The sequence below is a fragment of the Danio rerio genome, chromosome 12, assembly GCF_052040795.2.
Source record: "Danio rerio strain M-AB ecotype USA chromosome 12, GRCz13ab, whole genome shotgun sequence".
In the NCBI taxonomy this organism is placed as follows: Eukaryota; Metazoa; Chordata; class Actinopteri; order Cypriniformes; family Danionidae; genus Danio; species Danio rerio.
Genome location: NC_141032.1, coordinates 36,206,890 through 36,230,129, shown reverse-complemented (window position 1 = coordinate 36,230,129; position 23,240 = coordinate 36,206,890). Strand labels below are relative to the sequence as shown.

General features: G+C 35.8%; 2 protein-coding genes across 3 annotated transcripts in view; both read left to right on the top strand.

Annotated features, from left to right (window-relative positions):
* Window positions 1-7,937, top strand: part of llgl2 (LLGL scribble cell polarity complex component 2) — a 57,052-nt gene extending 49,115 nt beyond the window's left edge. Inside the window, 8 exon segments of one of the 2 annotated variants that reach the window (NM_212582.1) lie at window positions 341-507; window positions 580-841; window positions 2,087-2,249; window positions 2,997-3,025; window positions 4,276-4,323; window positions 4,668-4,710; window positions 4,808-4,869; window positions 6,984-7,937. In NM_212582.1, coding sequence (NP_997747.1) covers window positions 341-507; window positions 580-841; window positions 2,087-2,249; window positions 2,997-3,025; window positions 4,276-4,323; window positions 4,668-4,710; window positions 4,808-4,869; window positions 6,984-6,988 — 779 coding nt within the window. In that variant the 3' untranslated portion in view covers window positions 6,989-7,937. 2 annotated transcript variants of the gene reach the window in all.
* Window positions 7,552-23,240, top strand: part of myo15b (myosin XVB) — an 82,831-nt gene continuing 67,142 nt past the window's right edge. The window contains exons 1-13 of the mRNA XM_087276638.1: window positions 7,552-7,991; window positions 12,953-13,061; window positions 13,556-16,009; window positions 18,099-18,163; window positions 18,323-18,386; window positions 18,925-19,034; window positions 19,116-19,190; window positions 19,306-19,399; window positions 19,491-19,594; window positions 19,676-19,739; window positions 21,886-21,999; window positions 22,069-22,230; window positions 22,324-22,437. Of these exons, the coding sequence (XP_087132764.1) occupies window positions 13,613-16,009; window positions 18,099-18,163; window positions 18,323-18,386; window positions 18,925-19,034; window positions 19,116-19,190; window positions 19,306-19,399; window positions 19,491-19,594; window positions 19,676-19,739; window positions 21,886-21,999; window positions 22,069-22,230; window positions 22,324-22,437 (3,363 nt within the window). The 5' untranslated portion in view covers window positions 7,552-7,991; window positions 12,953-13,061; window positions 13,556-13,612. The remainder of the gene's footprint in view (window positions 7,992-12,952; window positions 13,062-13,555; window positions 16,010-18,098; window positions 18,164-18,322; window positions 18,387-18,924; window positions 19,035-19,115; window positions 19,191-19,305; window positions 19,400-19,490; window positions 19,595-19,675; window positions 19,740-21,885; window positions 22,000-22,068; window positions 22,231-22,323; window positions 22,438-23,240) is intronic.

Below are 23,240 nucleotides of genomic sequence, written 5' to 3'. Positions count from 1 at the left end.
AAAACCTTTGTTGAATTACATTGATACTATTGATCTTGAAGCAGAAGAGGAACAACCCATTTTGGATATTAACTGTATTATTTAATAACTACATTTATTTGTATTATTTATTTATTTATTTGTTTATTTATTGTAAATGATCATTTGTACTTGTATTGTAAGGTTAGGAGATATGGGGGATTGTGGTGGGATATTAAAAAAGCAGCAATGGTATTATTTGTTTTGGTATGTATATGTTGTTGTATCTGGATAAAATGTTAATAAACATAATTGGCAAAAAAATAAAAGAAATAATAAATGAGTCAAATGCTTACTATAAAATGTGCTTTTCCATCACCAGCCAAAGAGATTCAGTTGATGCATCGTGCTCCAGTTGTCGGTTTGGTGGTCTTGGATGGGAAGGGAGCCCCTCTGCCCGAACCCCTAGAAGTGGCACATGACCTGGCACGCAGTCCTGAAATGCATGGCTCACACCATCTATTGGTTGTGTCAGAGGAGCAATTTAAGGTGAGAATTTGCACAGTACAGTTTGGGTTTCCACTATATGTCTTGTGTCTTACCGTAGTTGTGTGTGCGCAGCTTTTTACATTGCCCAAAGTGAGCAGTAAGTCGAAGCTAAAGCTGACGGCGGTGGATGGCTCTCGTGTGCGGCGTGTCGGTGTGGCTTGGTTTGGTTCTCGGACCGATGAACAGTTAGAGAGCTGTCTGGTGGTGCTGACGAATCAGGGGGAGCTCCACGTCATCTCTCTGCCCTCCATCAAAATGCTGGTCCATTATCCTTGCATACGGAGAGAAGACGTCAGTGGAATCGCATCCTGTGTCTTCACCAAATATGGCCAAGGTAAGAAAGAGCTGAATTTCACATACTGTACATGGTTTGATAAGCTGCTAGTATAAATGAAATAAGAGTTTTTAAATGTTGTTAAAGCTTGTACATGTAAAAACTGGTATCTGGAAACTTGTAGTTGTAAGAATAAAAAGTCAGAAAGAAGTAGTTCGAAATTTTGAGTTGGTTTTTGTTTTATTTTGTTGCAGATAGAGAAATTTATAAAAAATTGAAAAAAGAAAAAAGGTTAACACTAGAATAATGTAGAGCTGTAATCAGGCCATAAAATTTAGGCCCAATAGGGCCCGAGCCCAACAAGTACATTTTAATTCACTGCTTTTCAAAAGATCGAACCCATTTACAGCCCAAGTTAATTCTTTAGTTTCATAAATTTAGTAGGACTATTCCAGGAATTAATTATTCCATTTCATAATTAATTATTAAAGTATAACTTTAATTAAAACAAGGATATGCATTAATAAGAAGTGATCGTGGAACAAATTTGTAATTCAAATTATGTTCAGAGCTCCGTAGTTTAAAATAGGCTAACAGTCAGTTAAACTATAGTATAAAATAACACACACAGCTGCCTTAATAAATAGGCTAAAAAATACACAGTTGATCACTGAGGCCTATTTTAAATCTTAATAAAAAACTGTACTGAAAGAAAAAAGGACAAGCATTAATACCGCTTTGAAAGAGAAACTTATTTTATCGAAGTACTTTAATTTTAGACAGTTATTTAAGATTTTTTTAGTTACAAGCGGTAATGGTTTACTAGCGAGCAAGCATACGACCATGAAGCAGAATGGTTAGCGGAGTTTACTCCGCTCCGCTCGCATGCTCTATCTGCTTCAATATATAAGTTCAGTATGTTCACTATGTTACATAACTGCCCCCTGCTGGCTATGTATTTCGGGTGTTAGTCCATGTTGTGCTGTGCTGCGCATTACTGCAGTACCATGTTACATCTTAATTCACTCGTGCATTCTCAGTAGCCACATCTGTACCTAAAATTCTAACAGAAACAAAAATGTGAGAATTGTCAGATGTAAACTAAGAATTCTGAAAGGAAAATTGCAAAATTTCAAGATGTGAACTTCTGAGGGAAATTAGCCAGAATTATGAGGTGAATATCCTGAATTCTGATGATAAAAAAACTGTTGCAAGTAAAACATTTGCATTCATTTTTTACAAACTCCCCAGTGTAAAGCAGCTTCCATGTGATTACCTGTGAAACTCTGTCTGGTCCTCTTGTAGGTTTCTACCTGATCTCTCCGTCCGAGTTTGAGCGGTTTTCTCTCTCCACCCGTTGGGTCGTGCAACCTCACTGTCTGGTTGAGCCTCCCCTCCAGATGAGGTCCAAGAGCCCATCAAGCCCTGTTAACAGGGACTTGCCGGATGGAGTACCCACCGAACACAGGTGTGTGTAGTCATGTAAAGAGTATCACTAAACAAAGACAAATGCATCGTGTCTTTAACAATAAAATAATAACACATACAATGTCTAGCTATGAGACAGAAGGCTATTTAAAATCCTGCCTCTCCACTCATATATTTGTGACTTTAATGTAGTGGATACCCTTCATATAGAGAGCTTTAATACAACAATAAGTAAATAAACATACTCCATGCAAAAATAAATGCATATAAACTCATGACATAAAATAATAAGACAACAGGATTTCAAATAGTGAAGCACAAGGAGAGAGTGTTATCAAAGCAGGCCATTCTCTTACTTTGTTCATTCTTGAAGTGCAATACTGTATGTTAAATATTGCATCTTTTGTGCAATGTTGTCTTTAACACTTTTATTTCACAGTCAATCACTGTGTTGTATTGTATCAATACTCCATTCGTATTTAAGATTCTGTTACATTATTCTTGTGTATATGGAATCTCACTACTCAGTTACTGTGCAATATGTTTATTCTTTTTTGTTTGTTAGTTTTTTTTGCACTGTAAGCTCTAATTTTGCTGTACTAAATACTCAGTACAGTGACAATAAAGAGTTTTGGAACCTGAAAGTGCCATTTTGTATTTTTGGTGATTAGATTAGTTGTTTTAGACTGCTGCTTTAATAAGCGACACCATTTCAGATTTAGTTTTCGGTTGTAAACAATGTACCAAAGTGTTAATATATTGATGTTTGTTTGTTTTGTCTTTCCAGAAATTTCAAAGGGGACAGTGAAGGATATGGTGAGATTTAGAGTTTTCTTCTCTTTTTTTTTTTTTTCTAGTTGTGTGTGAGAACTAAACGTCTAATACTAAAACGCATGTTGTTAGTGCTTTGTTGAATGCTTTCCCACATTATTCCCATAAGTCTCATGCAGATGACTTACAAACACAATCTGTAATTGATGAAACTGGGCCATGTTGAAAATTTCAATGTTATGTCTATACGTTATTTTGACAGAGAATTTTAATATTTTTTTATTTTTATTAATGTTATTAAAATGTTTTTTATTGAATGCCAAATTCAATGCAAATTTAGATGTGTATTAGTCAACGTAGAAGCTGAAAAAAGAAGCGAAAATTTTTTCTATTTTAGAGAAGGTAAAACATTTAATAAATAAATAATAATACCAACGAATGAATATTACTAATAATAATAAGAAGAAGAATATTTCAGAAGCGTATATGCAAAACTTAGAGTTCAGATCTCTATTTGGTAAAATAACCCTCATTTCAGTCAACTAATGAAAATATTTTCAAAAACCAAGTGCTGTGAATGAAAATATTTCATTATATACAATTATTTTTTTTAATATGGAAGAAATATCAAGCCTTTATCTTGTAAAACATTTTACTCAAACCTATCCTTAATAAATACAATAAAGCAATAAAATAAAAATATTAAATTAGCTGAATTATCTAATTTATTATTATATTATTTTTTGATTATATAAATTATAAAATTTAAATAAAATTGTACAATTATTATTATTATTATTATTATTATTATTATTATTATTATTACAAGGTCGCTGGTTCCAGGCCTCGGCTGGGTCTGTTGGCATTTCTGTGTGAAGTTTGTATGTTCTCCATGTGTTTAAAATGCACTATAGGTGAATCGGGTAAGCTAAATTGTCCATAGTGTATGTGTTCGAATGAGAGTGCATGGGGGTTTTCCAGTGATAGATTGCAGCTGGAAGAGCATCAGCTATGTAAAACATACGCTTGATAAGTTGGCGGTTCATTCCACTGTGGCGACCCCAGATTAATAAAAGGACTAAGCCGAAAAGAAAATGAATGAATGATTATTATTATTATTATTATATTTTATTAGTAGATCATAATTAATAAAATATTTTAAAAAGCATTATTTTAATAAAGGTAAAACATTGCTGTGGCCTGCCAGTACCCACAATTGCAGATTGTGTGAATAACTCCTCTTAAAAGCGTTTGCACGTTTGCGCTGGACTGATCCGTGTGCTTGTGTGTTCCAGAGAATTCTGCTAGACAAGTAATGGAGCATGCTTTGCTCAACGATGAGAGTGAGTACACCAGGAATCAGCAGTTAGACAGCATATTCTCCAGTTTAGACAAATCATTAGATAGCATATCAGATGATTGTCAGTTTGTTGATTGTTTCTTGCTTGCTCTTTTTGTTCCATGACACAAAAACTACAATTTAAACATGCTGAACGTGTTCTAGTGATCATGTTCTGGTCTGTGCAGTCATGTGTGCGCATGATTTGTAACGCTGCCATCTGCCTGCACCATAATATTGTCTCATTAATATCTGTGCAAGTTTTTGAAAGGATGAACGCATTTTTGAGTACTTCACATTAGTCAATTGTGGGTAAAACTGTTTAAATCACATCTTGCTTTAATTCAGGTGTTCTGCAGGAGATCCAGAAGTCTCTAGAAGGAGATCAAACGTAAGGATTTTTCATTTTCACATATTAATTTCTTTTTATTAATATTCATTAATGCTTGTGTGGTCTGAATAATATTCTGCCAATTGTTTATTCAAAGGACGTTCCTAGAGAACAATCTGAAGACTAAGCCTAAAGCAGGCAATGTGCTGAGCAATGGAGGTAATGACTTTTCTGTTGCTAATTAGCATCAATTGTTATTTTGCATTATAATTGTTATATTGTAATTATTACCCCTGTGAAAAGATTTGGAAAGAATAGTGATCAGTGTCTTCCAGTAATGCAGATCTTTGTCTTCGGGTGCAGTAGTGTGTTGTGTGTTGTTATGAAGGCTTTACAAATGTTTGGAGGTCCTCTGCACGAGTGCTTCTGATTTATTTATTGTGCATAAGCCTGACCTGTTTTATATTTGAGTCACTTCATGAAATGCAAAGATGGAAAATGTAAATAGTGTTAGATTATTATTATTAATTTTAATGACTAATATGAATGTTTTCTGTTTAATGCAAAGCTAAATGCAAATGTATGTGTATTAGTGAATGTAAAATAGTCTGAGACCTTGGAGGTTTTTTTTTTTTTTAGAAAAGTTAAAAACAAACAAATAATGATAACGATATACTAGTATTATTAATAATTTTATTATTTATATTTTTACTATTATTATTCATAATAATAATAGTGTAAAATTATAAATTAAAATATTTTTTCTTTTTTAATTTACATTTCTTGTTGACAAGTTCTTAAATCACTATTAAAAGTAAAACATAAATATTAAATGAAATATAAACACAACCGTATCAAAATTAATATATAATAAATGATTGTTTTGTATGCTTTGGTATATTTTCCCCTATTGTTATTGTTTTAAAACAAAGTTCTCCTTGAAAACATTTTATTTTGGTCTCAAGCCACTTCATTAAATGTTTATTAAATATCCATTAAGGGCTGTTTCTCATAAACTACAGTGTTAATGTAAAGATCAAAGGCTTTACTGTCAGGCGCATTTCCCTCTACAATGAAATCCTTACTTTCAACTCTGAAGGCTGTTACAAAATAGAAATTAAGAAAAATAACGTAATCAGAAATAAGGAACATATATAGCGTATAATGATCTGATAAAAACATTAATGTTTTAATCTTTAATTTAATTGTAAATACAGTGTTATTATATTATTATTTTAATATGATTGAAAGAAGTGTTTTATCATTTTCTGAGTCTAACAGTATTTAAGTACAGTAACTGAATGATCAAAATCAAAATAGTTCAATAAAGTTAATCATTGTTAAGATTACAAATGGTACAATTTATAATGCCTAAATGCTTTTAAGGTGTGTGTGTGTGTGTGTGTGTGTGTGTGTGTGTGTGTGTGTGTGTGTGTGTGTGTGTGTGTGTGTGTGTGTGTGTGTGTGTGTGTGTGTGTGTGTGTGTGTGTGTGTGTGTGTCTGTGTGTGTCTGTGTGTGTGTGTGTGTGTGTGTGTGTGTGTGTCAGAATTATTATAAGCTGATTTTATTCTAGCCAAAATAAAACAAATAAGACTTTCTCCAGAAGAAAAAATATTATTAGACATACTGTGAAAATGTCCTTAATCCTGTTAAACGTCATTTGGGAAATATTAAAAAGAAAATAAATTCAAAAGAGGGGCTAATAATTCTGACTACAACTGTATATAAACACTATGTACACAGTCAGGGTTCCCACGCTTCTTGAAAGTACTTGAATTTCAGAAATACGGATTTCAGGCCTGGAAAGTACTTAAAAACAAACTTAGGCTGTTGAAGGTGCTTGAATTAAATTTTAGACAATTTGTTTACAGATTTATTTTAACATTTGTTATCAAATGTCAGAACCATAAAAAATCATGTGTTTAAATCTTGTGCAATAACACTGACAAAGAATGCACATTTATCATTATTTCAGAAACCACATTTGAATATTACAAGTATTGAATTCATCAAATTTTAGAAGTTCTGTGTACAGGACTGTTTTTGAAAACTACATTTTTAACTAATATTAAGTGCAATGTTAAGTACAGTAAAGCCTTTCATTGTGCTACATATCCTGGGCTTTGAATTATAAAAGTGCCTGATTAAAAATGAATTGTGCTTTAAAAGGTTCTTGAATCAGCTGTTTATGAAAGTGTGGGAACCCTGCACAGTGAGCACACACACATTACCAAAATACAAACTTTTATTTTGGATGTAATTAATCACGATTAATCACATTTGACAGCACTAATAATATATTGTGTGGGTTTTTTATGTCTTCTGTCCACAGATTGAGCCTTTTTTAATTCCCAGTGCCTGAATGAATGTGGATGCGCTCTTCATTCTAGACTTGCTTCCGATCTGAACACTACTGCTAGTTACCACTACTGAACCATGACATAGAGAGCGAAACCTCCTACACCCAGACAGGACAGGAGAGAGCGAGGGACCACCACCAGTGCCTGCCAAGACCAAACACTGTATTTCCACTCACTCCATCACACGCTAGCCGCTCACAACACCTCAGCAAACACAGCGGCATTTCAAAGACTCGCAGTTTCTTTTTTAACTTATTTTTTTAATGCATGACTTCCCTTTTGTACCAGATCAATGACCTCAGAGTTTTACGTAGATGGTGTAAAATACTTTCGTTTGGATGCCATGAGCGGTTGCTGACAAGGGTTGGATGACTAAGGCAGCATTAGCACTAGTTGCTAACATTAAACCGCATACACATTAAGTATTCCACAAAAAGTAGTGTTGCCTTTTCCCCGTCCAAGATTCAAGTTCTTATAGGTACTTGTACACTACTGTGTAGTACATATGCTGTAGTTTCTAGGGTGTACAGCTTTCTGAGGGGCTAGGTTTTGATTTTCGGTTTTATTTTCTGGTTTTATTTTTATTTTTTAACGTAATTCTGTTTTTGTTATGCCACGAATGAACGATGTAATCTAGGAATGTAATTTTAAAAATATTGTAGTCAAATGTTTTTAATATATGTGTATATGACAAAAAATCCGTACCTGTTTTTTTGGACGGTGGGTTACTTCTGCGGAGGGCCGTATTTTCTGATCTGAGGAAATATTTTGGTACTGTCTCCTGAAATGCTTTTATAGCGTTTTCTTTGGGGGGGAGCTCTAGAATATATTTTTGTAGAAACATGATGATTCTGTATGAGAACACTAATTATTATTCTTTCTAATTTCACACTACAGTCTTCTCAGTAAAACGATTTTTCACACAATCTGTCTTCTTTCATTGATTCATTGAGGAAAATCCTAAACCATTCTGCATCACGGTGAGTAGATGAATGCAGTAGAAGTCTATTTAACATATGAAGAATATGCAGTATCCACTATTCAAGTTTGGTTTGCTGTCAGAAAGCTCAATCAAAATCATTCTTGCATTAAATCTGAGTTTCTAAGCACCTTGTTATGTAGTTTTGATGGTGTATACTAGGGCTGCACAATATTGTAAAAACCTAGCATTGCGATGTGCTTTGTATTTTGCAATATATATTGTGATATGAATACAATTTCACCAGATAACTTGAATATCTCTATATATTTATATTTGGAAGGAATTTATAATGTTAGATAGATTGGGAGTGGGCGTGCATCTTCATAAAATCTAATAAACCGTCTTCTCACTTGTTAGTAGGGGTGTATTGGATTATGGTTGAACCGTGATTCGTACGGAACACAACCCACGGTTCGGAACACAAACGACCTGCTGATTTTATTTTACTTGTAAACTAATCCTAAATTTGTAACGATCACAGAGAGATCGCCTCTTTTGTCATTCAAATCACATGTATGAAAAATATAATGATGACAGAGGAAGTTATGGTGGGTTATTCAGTATGTGGTGGGTTTCTTAGGTGTTTTCTGTCACTACTTGTTGAGCCTGCATTAATGCATTCAGTGTACTGCACAATTAATCATTAAAAGATCAGGAATCTCAACACCCACGCAACATAAATTATAAATGATGGTGATTTGCATATGATTATTATCCTTAGTCGCTGCATTCAAATTTGTGTTTGAAAAATGCAAAAGTCAAGAAAGAGATTCAGTTTTTAGTCTTTTGAGATAATTATGAAGTTACAAACAGTCAAATAACACAGAAGTACTGGGAGAACAGTTTATAGTTTAGATAAAACCACGTTCATGGTAAAGATTACAATCAGTCATATGCAGTTGACGATGCTCAAAAATGGAAGTTGTAGGCAGCAATTACATTATTTCACCAATAGGTGGCGACAACCAGCCATCAAGAATATGCCATTGAATAATTGTATCGAAATGATCCATCTAGCAATGAAACATGAAGTTTTATGAGTGAATAACTGAATCCTTTATTGAAAATGAAACTAAAAAATAAATATGGAGTATATGGAGTACGAATTATAATCTTAGATTTAGCGTCATCAGCAACAGTAGTAGTAACAGTGACATTTTCACTGAAAAATTACAATTTAATTTCTTTCAGCTGATTATTTCTTCATTTTAGTTTGAATAAAATTACAGCTTCTAAGTTCTGTTTTTTAAAAAACCAAAGGTTTCTTGCAGTGCTGTTTTTGTAATATATGGAAAGCAAAATAAATTTGTCTCTTTGGCTGATCCGAAAAATGGTCCAATCCGTGACTGAAAAGCCATAATGTGATCCAAATTGTGAGATTTGGGATGCGTTACACCGCTACTTTTTAGGGTCCCTCGACACGTTTTCATTGTGGTCTGTGCTATTTGCAGTGGATTTTTGTATTTGCATGTGTCGAGAGTATTTTCATGAATAACAATCTATAAATACAATCAAGAAAAAATTTGCAATTTAAAAAGTGTTTAATGGTTTTCTGAGTCTAACAGTATTCAAGAACAGTAACTGAATCATAAAAAGATAAAAATAATCATTGGTAAAGTTACAAATGGTACGGTGTGACTACTGCAAATGATCACAATGCGATATCAAAGCTGAAACAATATATATGCAGCCCTAGTGTGTGTGTATAAATATATATATATATATATATATATACATATATATATATATATATATATATATATATATATATATATATATATATATATATACATACAGTGCTCAGCATATATATAATTACACCCCTCACAAATCAGATCTTTTAAATTTATACTTTGAATAGGAAGTTAGACATTTTTGCATGTGTGCTTATACAATAGTTTTTGCAATATTTAGCTAGATTTTAATTGTATTATCTTTCAATTTCTTAAAATGTTTGATGACAAATATTATTATAATAAAATTCTGTTTAAAAAAAATCTGTTTTGTTCAAATGCACCAAAATACATTGCCTATATTCACTGAGAAATGGAGAAAAATATTCATTTTCAAATGGGGTGTTCTCAATTATGCTGAGCACTGTAAATATGAGTGCAAATGTGTGACTTTTGAGGGCATTTGTATTTCATAGAGTTGGTTCATACTACAAAAGTGCCATAGAATGCATTGATACATTGTTTAAACTATTCTCTGATATCTGCAAAAATTCTACAGAAACATTTTGAAGCCAAGGAATTGGGCCTAGAACAGAAAGGTCTGATTTCACCTTATTTGGAAGGGTCATGAATATTAATGAGCTCTCTTTGGGGCTCTTTACACCTAGGCCCTTGATGTATAGTTCTGATTGGATCGCTATCCGTATGTGAAAAGACAGGTGTAAGTAAATGCTCTCTGCAACGCATTCGAGTTGCATCTACATGCATCTGCTTGTTGAAACCACAAATGCCAATTTTACTCCAACCAAAATGGAAAAAATAAACATGAGAGCGCACGTGTGATATAGGCTATATGATCATCAGATAAACAAGCGCAAATGCATAAGCTACAAAAGGCCACAGATGACAGATTGAGATGTTTTTGTTTTAATTATTTAGTTTCATTTCATTTTTGACAGTGAATGAGGAAATGAAATAGTTCAATTAAAATCAGAAACCAGATAGCTATCCAATCTGGGGGAAAAAAAAACAAAAAAACTAATTAACCAGGTGTAAACAAACCATATTGACTTTGTTTTACAATGCGGAAGTTCGCTCGTTTTTGCAGTTGTATTAGAACTTTCGATTCAGTCGCCTATGGGAGAAATGACTAATAATAAATAAAGGAAAACAGTAAAACTGCTTCCGCTACAATTAAACATGTTCATGTAAATACATAAAAAATTTAATATTATAATAAGAAAATATCAGTTTGCAACATCAAGCAGCATAACAAGCTGTTTTAAAAATCTTTGGAAGTGAATGAGCGAAAGTCTCGGGGCAAAAACATTCCAATGACTGCCGTATGCTCATGTGAAGATAAGGTCAATATGGCTCATGTCTCTAATACTCGCAGTGTGATGTACTCTGAAATACAAATGAAGAAAATAGTCAAGTTTCAGTTATCAAAAACATTTGGATAAATCGAGTAGATGCCTTGACAAATTACAATAATTTCAAAAGAATTAAAATAAAGGTTCTTGTTGGCTATCTGTCTATAACTGCTCCTTAATTATGCGTTATAAATAAAATATAGACTAAATGAAAATTATACTCTACAGACAAAGATATATTTACAGTTGTATTTTGTGGATTAATGTATCTGAAATTAATACAAGGAATTAATTAAAAAGGAATTTATAATCTGTCTTTCCTGAATTTTGCATTCTGCCAACTTGCAAACAAGTGATATGAATCACAGGCAAGGTTTTATGTGAGGGATGGGTTAGCTCTAATCTAATAAAATAATATTTATAATACCAATTAGAAGTCAATTTAGATTTAAATTTGACCCCAAGCCCCAGATGGTTAAAATCACTGTCAAGTCATGATCGCACCCATACAGGGGTCTGAAACTGGCAGCTCTTCCAAATGACAGACACTATATAGTAAATGTTCAAAACAAAGGACATATTTTCTTATAAAATGGGCATTTGCACACAGTCTAATAGTAAAATAAAATTAGACTCGTTAGACTAGTGTATTTAAATAGATCTGTACTTGCACAAGTTTAACAGTGAGCGCCATCTTTTAAGATCCTCCATTCATTGGTGTATGGATGCAAACTTGTCACAGTTCTTAAAACTCTTCCGTTTTAAGTCAAAATAAGTTTGTATTTGATGGACCATGTCAACAGACATGATTCTCACAGTTACTGTATACGACAGAATCCAACGATTATCCATAAAACTCTGAAAACTAAAATAAGTTAGATAAAATTTGATCGTTTTATTAAATATGTAAGTGTGGCTCAATGTGGCATGCATATGTATTACACAAGCTACTGAAAATAAAGTCAAAACATCATTCTGAAGTATCCTAAGTAAAGTGTTACAGTCCAAAAACTTCCAAAAAGGATGTTTTCTTACTTGCTGTCCTAGTTGCCGGTTCATAGTGAATATTGTGTTTTTATAGGCCAAATCAAGCCATTAAAGGGACATTTTTATTTAAAATAGAAAGTTCTAACTTTCCAGTATATTTATTTATTTATTCCAGAATATTTATTAATTATTTGTTTAATTATACACCTTTATTTTTTTAAGTTAACCCAAAATTTAAACCTGTTTAGGATTTCCATTGCTGCTTATGATGGCAGTTGTAGCTTTTTAAATTTAATTTTTTTAAAAATAAATGTCCTTTGCTTGGATAGCTTGTCATACACATAGCCAAGAGTTTTGATCATCTATTATTGAGAGTTGCTTTGTTCCCTAATCGCAGTAGCTCAGATGTTTTCCTGATATTTGACACCATCCCTTAGAAAATCCCAGAGAATAGCCGTTTACGCCATTGGCCAAACAGCAAAAGAGAATTTCCAAACACCCAGAGAATTTACTAATTTAATTTCTTATATTAGTTGAACAGATCAATTCATTTAAGAACTGACAAAAAAAAAAAAAAAAAAAGTTATTCTAGATGTTTTAAAATTTTTCTCACTCACTATAGTATCCTACATACTAAAATAGACATCTTTATGAGAGCAAAGAGACAGACGTTTTTGAAAGTTTATGAAATAAATATCTTCTGGAATTTCCTTGTAAGCATCTGTCAGAGTGTTTCTCCAGCTCTCTCATGTATCAACACCTTTTGTCACCCCTGCAGTGAAGCCTCTCACCTTTCCACCGTCTGTTCGGCAGCTGACGATATGAATGGCTGCATAAATATATGGTGTCCCGTCAAATATAAATTATTCACTAAAGCCTTTGAATGTCTATGGATGATTGTGTGGGTGTGTGTTCGTGCAATACAGACAGAGTAGGTGTTTGCGTCCAGTCAGGGGAGGAATCCATGGAGTGTTTAGGACTAGCAGAAATCCTCTCAAAACTCCCTCAATGCCTCGTATGCTCCTGAGAAGACAGGTAGGCCATTTGGTATTAAATGGAAATAAGCCTAGTTTGTAAGTTGTTTATGCTGGTTGTACATTTTCATGTGATTTTTGAGTCAACTCACATTTTAATTTAGTTTTTGAACATTTTGAAACAGAAATGCATATTGAATACTTGGAAGTGTCATGTTTAATACCTTAAATCAAGTATACTTGATCTGTCGGTATCTAAAGTCACATCTCTAATGGCATTATTGAGAGTGAAAAGCCTGAAACCTAGCCCTAATGGTGACTATTAGGTCAAGTTCACCTTGCACTGTAGTTGAAAGACATGACATAGGATCTCTACCCATGGCAGTTTAGGTTGCTGATAAGAATCAGTTTCACCTGTCCTGTACAAAGGTTCAAAATTAGTAAAAGTTTTGCTGAAAGAATTAATAGCATTTGTAACGATATTAAGATGTGAATACCTTCTTAATGCATGGTTTTGAAATCTTTTAATACGTACAAATGTGTTAATACTTTTAGATCTTCAAAGAAATGTCCTGACATTGAGTAAAATTGAGACATCTTTGATCTAGAAACATGCCTCCAGCGAAATCACCCAACAGGGGCAGGGGAGGGAAACTGAAAGCGGTGACAGAAAAGACTGACAAAAAAGAACCACTACCAGCTCAAAAACGAGGAAAGAAGGAATCTCAAAATAATAATGAAAGTGGCAAAGGGGATAAATCTTCAAAGAAGGAAGAGATAGCAGGGAAAGGGAAGAACAAAAAGGATGGGAAGAAAACTGTGAAAGGTGAACAAACCGAGGAACCAGAGGAGGAAGAGACTGAGATGGAGACTTCTAGACAGAAAGCGAGAAAGCAAAATGGTAAAAACTTACCTATCAAGGTAAATAATGGCAATTTGGGTAAAGGGAGAGCTGGGAAAGTTGTCAAATCTAAACACGACCAGAAAGAAAAACAAACCAAAACTCCAGCAAAAGGCGGGAGAAGGAGGGGTGCTAAAGTGGTTGATACAGAAGAGGACGAATCTGAGAGCGAGAAAGCAGAGAGCTCGGAGAAGGAAAGTGATGAAGAATGCAAGGATGAGAAGAAGGAGGGGTCAGATGGTGTTGAGGACACTGCTGAGACTGACGCAACTGTATTAAGTGCTCAAGAAGAGCAGTCAGATGTAGAAAAAAAATCTGAAGTGGAGGAAGAAGAACAGAAGACAAGTGAAGGAGAGGGCAATTCTGATGGGCCTACTGAAAGTAAGAGCATAGAAGAACCAGTTAGCAGTGCAGAAGAAGTAGATTCACCGGAGGCATTGAGTGATAAAGGGGAGGTAAGCACTCCGGGAGAGACGACACGTTCAACAGCGAAAACAGCACCGCTAAATCTGTCAGTACATCTCCAGGGACAAAAAAAGATGTTAAAATCCAAGATATTACAAAAGAAGGGGCCTTCGAAAGGAGAGGACCCTAAAGAACCCACTGTTTCTCCAAAAGCAGTTCAAATGAAAGCAATGGCTCTCTCCAAAGGTGGCGCCACCAAAGGTAAGTCTCAAATTCTACAGTTGGCAAGTAAAACAAAGGCTATGGTCAAGACAGAGGAGGCAGATCAACAGGAAGATAAAGAAGCAAACCCAACAAAAGGCCCTAAAGGGTTGTTGAACAAGCAATCTCGTATGCTGTTTTCAATGAAAGGCAAAGAAAAAGCTGATAAAAGCAAGAGTGTGAAAGAGAAACTTCCAAAAGACACTGAAGATGCTGTTGAAGAACTAAATCAAGATTTATCTGAGAATATAGTGGAAGACGAAGCTGAGCCCGAAGAAGAGATGCCCTCAAAGTCAACCGAGCGTTTAGTTGCCCGGAAAAGAGGCATGACAACATTGCGCCGTGTTTCAGGATGGATTCAGAAGAAGATACCAAAGAGCATACATGTTCGAAGAAAGCTATCAGCTGTCACCCAAGCAATCGGGGTCTCAAAATGGCTTCCTGCTTTGGCATTGAAGACGAAGGGTAGTAGAGACAAGAAAAAGAAGAATCTCATCCGACATAAGATGCTTATGAAAATGTCAAGTAATGGGAAATCAAAGAAGGAAGAATCAATCTCAAAGGATTCCAAGAATGAAGAGGATACTACAGCTCATCCCCAGGGAGATTCCTCTGAGGACCCTTGTTCATCTCCACAAGATGCTGAGGAAAAGGCCAACCCAGGAGATGCCAAATATGCAATTGTGTTACCAAGGATGAACAAAATTGGCAAGGCAAAGGAAGCCACTGTTCTGTTGACTGGCACCAGCACAGGCAATGAAGGCACCACAGAGCGTAAACCACCAAAGCCAGGTGCTCGTCTGGTTCTTCCAGTCAAGCCAGATCTTAGCTTGCTAAAATCTGTAAAGAAAAGCACTCAACTTAGTGGCAGTGGTAAAACTGACAGCTCCAAATCTCAAGGGATTGAGAGCCAAACAGAGGTCAAAGCAGACACTAAAGAGCCAACATCAGGCATCAAAGAAGGTACAAGCATACTACAAGCCGCAAAGGGAAAACTTGGGGGATCGCAAGTAAACCTCACCAAGCTGCCCATGTCTAAACCTTTACTTAATGGTGTAAGTGCAGGACAGAACAAAGAAGTGGACAGGAATCTAAGGAAGGCAACGGTACCGGTAGAACCAGAGACATGGAGGGATGCAGGAATCAGACCTGCCTATGAGGAGGATGTGGACAGAGAGGTGGCAGAGCTGATGGGTGAGGGTCTTTTGCCCTCCCCGATGGAGATGCACTGGGCGCAGACTCAGCAGATGTGTGGGGATCCTCAAGACTGGCTACGCTCTGAGAACCTCCTGCCCCACCAAACAGTGGAGAAACTCACTAAATGGACAGTGTATCAAGATGATGAACATGCTCACATTATTCCAACCCATAATGGCAGAGGGCCATGGGAGTCTGAAGATCCGACGCAAAACATGCTAGAGGAGAGACTTAACAGCACACAGGTATGAAATATGCAGTAACTAAGGGTGCATCAAATTATTTTTACCAAATGATAGCTGTGTCCCAAATGGCACACTATACACAATGCACTTAAGCGCTATGTTCTTATGCACTTAAACACTCAACAGCATAATATATGAATGTAGAGTTATCTGAAATGGAATGCTAACATTTCTTTTACTTAGCGGAAGTTCAAATTGTTTCCCTGATGATGTTTGACGTTTGCCAAATTACTGAAATAAGTGACCAAACTATCAAATAATACCTTTCATGAGTGTAACTTCATTCACCATCGGGAGGCGATATAATTATTCTCGTAGGAGAATTTTGTCGTCACATTCCAAAATAAATGATGTAATCCAACATCAGTGCCCAAAAGCTCCGCCCCTTCCATTACGTGATCGAAGCAGCAGCTGTTGAGTGCATGAAGTGTCTAACATTCCACACTTCCTTTTAACGGTTGAATGAGTGCATCATGCAGGTAATTAAAGTGCACTTATTATTTTTAGAGTTTTCAGTGTGAATGCACTACTTACACTATGAAAATGGCGTAGATTAGTGCATAAGTATGTGATTTGGGATGCACCTGATGTTGATGTTTGACAGCAACAAAACATACACACTCATAACTTTGACGTTTTACGGCTTCAGCCAACAATATTCTTGACCATGCCTCTTTTACTTTCAGTTTGCTACAAGGGAATGATGTGCAAATAGAAATTTCCACCCCCTACTCAATCTTCTGTTACAGTTAGAATTACATCAACATAATGACATAAAATTCTCAGCAACTTCCGGTTCATGTGGACTTTAACAGGAACTCAGCCATTGACTTACTAGACACACCCCTTACTGCTGATTGGCTGCAAATGTGTTGTGCCACTCGTAATGGTCAAAAGCATTTTTCAGTTTTTTTGTTCACCTTTAAAGGGCACCTATGATGAAAATCAACTTTTGTAAGCTGTTTGGACTGAACTGTGTGTATGTATAGTGTTGCCACAGTCATATTGGGGTGATAAAAGGAAAATAAGTGTCTTTTTTTACAATGACATGACGTTAAAATAGGATCCAAATCCATCCATTTTGATACCAACCACAATGTGACATAGAAGTGTGGTTTAATAACATGTCTGTTGTAACGCATATAATCAATGTTCAACAAATGTCAACAAGATGTGCTCAAAGCAACCAGGATTAAAAGACCTGTTTAGCTTGCTGTGATCATCATCAAATGACATCAAGAATCAGTTTTACAAGTTTAAAACGCTTTAAACAGTGCATGTTTTAAAAATGTATTTATTATTTTTATATTATTGACACAGCCGCATATCAGTAAAATTATAAAAAAGACGCTTCAATCGCTGTTTCTGGACGTTAAATCAGGTATATTTTGTACATTAACATAACGGATATCCATACAGCAGTGGATATTAACATGTATCCAGTCACATTTGCCGTGCAATAACAGTGCAAAGTTAAACGTGCATAACGTGTGTGCGTGAACTTTGTAACAACATTTTGTGTGACTCATAATTGCAGAAAGGTTTAAATTAACTCCACAACCAATTCATCAGATAATCATTGAGACAATATAGTATTTCAAACAATCGTTACGAGAGATCTGCTTCCTTCATGTTTGTCACTGTGCTGTTTATCTGAACCAGCCGAGGTGGAGACTGAGGCACACTCTGACAGGCACTTGGGAACGATGGGTGGGGAAAACTAGCATTAAAAGCACTGACCACAAAAACAGCTACGGTGTGTTAAAAAAAAAATATGTACATTATAAGGTATATTAAAAATAGATTGGTGTTTGGAGTTGAAACTTTACAGACACATTCTGGAGATACAAAGGCTTATCTTACATGTTGAAAAGGGGGTAAAATAGGTACACTTTAACATAATTCTTGTGAAGTTTGATTTAGCAAACTTTGATTTTTGATTCAGCAAAAAAGTCATCTGCAATGTTAGTTTGAATCCGAGGAGAAAGTCCTAGCTGGGAAAGAGTGTGGGTGTTATCCACATGTCTGCCCTTCGGGGGATGTCAGTGACAGCTCAGCTCTGCTTACTTTACTTTACTTTCTGCCCCAGGTAATGATGCCAGGAAGCAGCCAGGCTGTGGAGGTGGATGAGGTGGAAGATTTGGCACAGCTGGAGTGAGTCATCACAGCAATCACCTGATGTAAACGTCCTCATGTAGACATTACAACAAAAGCCACAGTTAAATGCTGATTATATGAACAAAGCTATTTGATTTTGAGCGTTGTTTAATTGCTTTTAACATTACATTAACCAAAGTGTCCATTTTTCCCCAGAGAGGTGTGTGAGAGTTCTGTTCTGCTAAATCTGAAGAAGCGATTTCATCGGGATTCTATTTATGTATGCATGACCTTTTCCAAATTATCAGATATTTCTTTACCTCACTCAGCTGTTTTGTTTTTTCTAACTGTTGTTAAAACATTTTAAAGGGTTAGTTCAACTAAAAATTTAATTCTGTTAATAATTACTTACTCTCATGTCATTCCAATCATTACCCCCCTTAGAACTTTGTTCATCATTGGAACACAAATTATTAAAACCCAAGACCTCTCTTGTTTTCCAAAGGGTGCAATGGTTCTAAGATAAGGATGTCCAGAAATAGAACAAGCAAATTTAATTTTTGCAATTTTTTGGTGCACAAAAATGTACTTGGTGCTTCGTATGATTCCAGTTGAACCATTGAGTCACAGTGAATGTTTTGGCAAAGTTCTTGGTTCCTTTTCTGGACTTTAAACATATAAGAACTGTTAAAAAGCTTGTCTTAATTTGTGTTCAGAATATGAACAAAGGTGTCGTGGCATTAGAACAGCATGAGGGTGATTAATTAATATCATAATTTAGATTTTTGAGTGAACTAATCCTTTAGTAAATCCAACAGACATATATTGGCAATATGCTCCTGTCCATCAACCCCTTCAAGCCTATCAACATCTACACTGAAGAACTGAGGCAGCAATACCAGGGTAAAGAGAAGCACAATAATCCCCCGTGAGTGACTACAGATTATATTTTTGTATTGTTATTTAAAAAATATTAGCAGTGTCGTTAAAAGACATATGTTTTTGGCAGTCATATATATGCCATAGCAGATGCTGCCTTTTGCCAGTCTCAAACTACCACACAGGAGCACTGCATTATCATAAGGTTAGAAGTATGTTACATATGCATTTGCAATGCATATATAATAACCATTGTCTATGACATTAAGGTAAAGTATTCCTATATTATACATTTGAATAAATGTAGATTCTCTCAACAGTGGACAAAGTGGATCAGGCAAGACAGAGGCCACCAAGCTTATTGTCCACTACCTGAGTTCCATGTATCAGGGCAGAAATGATAAATTGCGTCAGGTAAATCAATTTGTCAAGCCATATGGAAGATTAGGTTTGAAATATGAAGACAGAATCTCATAACTCAAACGGATAATCTGCCCCTCATCAGCCAATGGAGGTTTTGCCTATTCTTGAGAGCTTTGGTAATGCCAAAACAATACTGAACAATAACTCCAGCCGATTTGGAAAGTACCTACACATCCACATACTCCAGTAAGTACCATTGCATGTTGTTCATTTGATTTCAGCTGTGGTGTGATCAAGAAATGATCTTCTGTTGATTTTTTTTTTCAGGGGCGTTGTTGTCGGGACGTCGTTGTCGAAATATCTTCTTGAAAAATCGAGAATCGTCTTTCAGGTGAGATGTTTATTTATAAGCTGGCACTTTAGTGAATCTTAAAAGAACCCTCCACCTTTATGGAAATACACACATTTACCTTTTTTTTTTAATCAGCTGATCTGATGGAAGAACTTTTAGCTTTCAGCTTAGCATAAATCATTGAATTGGATTAGACCAGAGGTGCCCAAACTCGGTCCTGGAGGGCCGGTGTCCTGCAAAGTTTAGTTCCAACCCCAATTAGACACACCTGAACCAGCTAATCAAGCTCTTTCTACGTATACTAGTAACTTTTAGCAGGTGTATTGAAGAAAGTTGGAGCTAAACTATGCAGGACACCGGCCCTCCAGGACCGAGTTTGGGCTAGACCCCTGGATTAGACTTTTAACATCTCACTTAATAAATGTAAAAAACCCAGTAGGCACAAAACGCTATAAGAGGTTATTATTATAATTCAACAGCCAGGAACAAAGAACACACTTCACACTACACATATGATACATGTTACATATTAGAAAATTCAACTAAGAAAAACAACATATAGTAAACTTATATGAAAATTACGGTTGTGGTACCTTTGTAATACATACTTATTTATCGTAATTTTAAATGTCATCAGAGATTATCCCATTTTCTATGTACTTCTCCCCCAGCATACACTCGTACGATGCAATTTCAATCTTATTAATTCACTCTTTTATTTCTGGCACTCTGGGACACTTCCAATTACATAGGATCGTCTCACCAGCTGTAATGCATCCAATTTTGAGAAGAATATAATACTTTTTTACCTATATTAGGTATCACTAGTTTGTCACTCAAAAGGCTTAACCGTGGCTCTCACAGCCTAGCCACTCCTTATATCATAAGACATTAATGTTAGGTTAGATTTATCTTGTGATGTCGGGTGACCAAAATTCTGTGTCTAGCCAGCATCTAAGAACAACATTATTTTGATGTCCAATAATGATATCAAATGACAGTGATATTTGGTTGATTTTTGGTTGTGTTGGGAAGTGACCAAAATCCAACGTCATATTAATGTCAAATACTAACATTTATTCACCAGGCAACCAAAAGTGAACATTTGATAGATGTCATAGAGGTAACATCCACAAAATGTCAAGCTGTAACATCATTAGACATTGATTTTTGTTGGAAAGTAACCAAAATCCTACCTCTGTCCAATCTTAGACACTGACAACATCGAGGTACAATGTCAATCTGATATCATGTTGATGTCCTGTGCCTGCTGGAAAGAGTTTGGATCATTTTCATTGTGTACTAAGACCAACGGAAAATGAAAAATCTACTAGGTAGATATGGCTAGGAACTATACTCTTATTCTGATGTAATAATCAGGGAATTTACTGTTGTATTATGGCTGCAGATGGCAAAATGATATTATGTAGCACATGAAAATAGTCCTCAGCTAGATAACAGCACTGCAAAATATCATTGCGCCTGTTGCAAAATGAGAATATAGTTCCTAGATATATCGTCCTAAAAAAATAGCAATTTTTCATTTCCTATAAGTCTTATGCCTCATCCAGACTAGTGGCGACTTTGTAGCTGCCTGTCGCTCTGGGTGGCGACCTGCTGCAAACACAGGTCTGTGTAGGTATATACAGCAATAATACAACGGCCTCTAGCTGAGAGAGGATCACGTGAGCTCTATTGGTGCTCCTATTGGCTGTCGCTCAAGAAAGTTGCTCTATATTTGCATTAAGTTAAAGGATTCTTAAGTTTGTCGCATAGCTCGACAAGCCCACCTGGTCGTTAACAGTAACTGTCACTCACTTAGACCGAGGTCGCCGGAAGTCGTACACTCTCTATTGAAATAAAGTCACTTGACGCTTTGTCGCTGCGAGTCGCCTGTAGTGTGCAATTAGGCTTTGGTACACTATGTAGCTACAGAGGAGTCAAGCAGTAAGTAGAAAAATTGTCAAACCATTTTTTTTATTTTAAGTGAGATGCTAATGGTCTAATCCGATTCAATGATCTATGCTAAGCTAAGCTAAAAGTGCTCCAGAACCGGAAATAAGCTAAATTGTTTAAAAAATGGTGAAACTCAACTCTAGGGGAGTTATAAATAAGCCCATTTCCCCCCCAAAAAGTGGAGTGTTCCTTTAAACTAATTAAATAAAATGTTATGATGTTCCTTTAGGCTAAAGAAGAAAGAAACTATCATGTGTTTTATGAGCTGTTGGCCGGAATGAATGAGTGGGACAAGCAAGACCTTTACCTGCAAGGAGCTGAAACTTACTTCTACCTCAACCAGGTAAAACATAAGCCCATAAGTTGCCTTAATATGTGTCTGATATTTCTAAAATTTTAATGCCTTTTTAAGGGCAGGGCGTGTGAGCTGCTAGGTAAATATGATAAGCAAGACTTCATACTCTTGGTCCACTGCTTGGAGACAATTGGTTTACATGCAGATCAGCTTGCAACAATCTGGGCCGTTCTGTCATCGATCCTGCAGCTGGGCAACATTTGCTTCAGCTCTTATGAGGTACTGATGTCTGGATTATCCCATTCAAAGACAGCTTCAGCTTGTAGGATCCTATTTGAAAAACTGTGTCTGTTTGTCTCCTTGCAATATTAGAGTGAATCGTTTGAGGTTGCCCGTATTTTTAGTGAAGCTGAAGCTCGGAGAGTGGGTAACCTCCTTCAGGTGTCTGCCGAGGCCCTACAGACGGTCATTACACACCGGGTGACTGTGAGCAAGTTGCAAGCACTCTCAAACAAATACACATTCACCTTTTCACATGCTTGTTGAATTAAAGGGATATTCCTGGTTCAGTATAGTTAACGAGCCCCTATTTCGCATAATAAATCTGCGCTTATTGGTCTAATGGCCCATTCTGTTGTAATTGGTCAACTGTGTTCAGCACTAGACAGAGAGAAACGCCCACCACGGCTATGAAGTAGCACACAGAGTATGTAAGACTGAGCCCAATGCAGGAATGCAATAAAGTAATGCAGTTAAACACCAGCATATACTGTACTCTTTACAATGACACACATTCAGTATTAATTCACAGTGGCAAAAGCATTTTGAAAATTGACTGCGTGTGTATGAACAGTTGATAATAGCCATTGTAAACGGCCGAGGATCGCGAGTTCAGAAATGCATTTAAATTGGTAAAGGAAGAAGTACGCATCACGTTTTCAACGTGGTTTTGGATGCAATATGTGAATAGCTCCATAAAGATTTCATCTGAAGAATAACGTACAAGCACTGACCTATAATCCATACATGATTACAAGCAGCGCGGGGAGATATCAACTTATATCTCACAATTAAACTCATATTTTGCAAACTACACAAAACGAGGCAACAATTTTAATTACACTTACATGTTATGATCCGGAGGGAGAAGAAACTGGTGCAACTGCATTGTAAAAGTTGCTGACAAAGTCCCTATCATAGTCTGACAAAGTCCCATAGTCTCCTTCAATAGCAAACGGCTGACGAATCCCGCATTGCAGCGTAGGTTATTGTATCAAAAATCTGAAAAA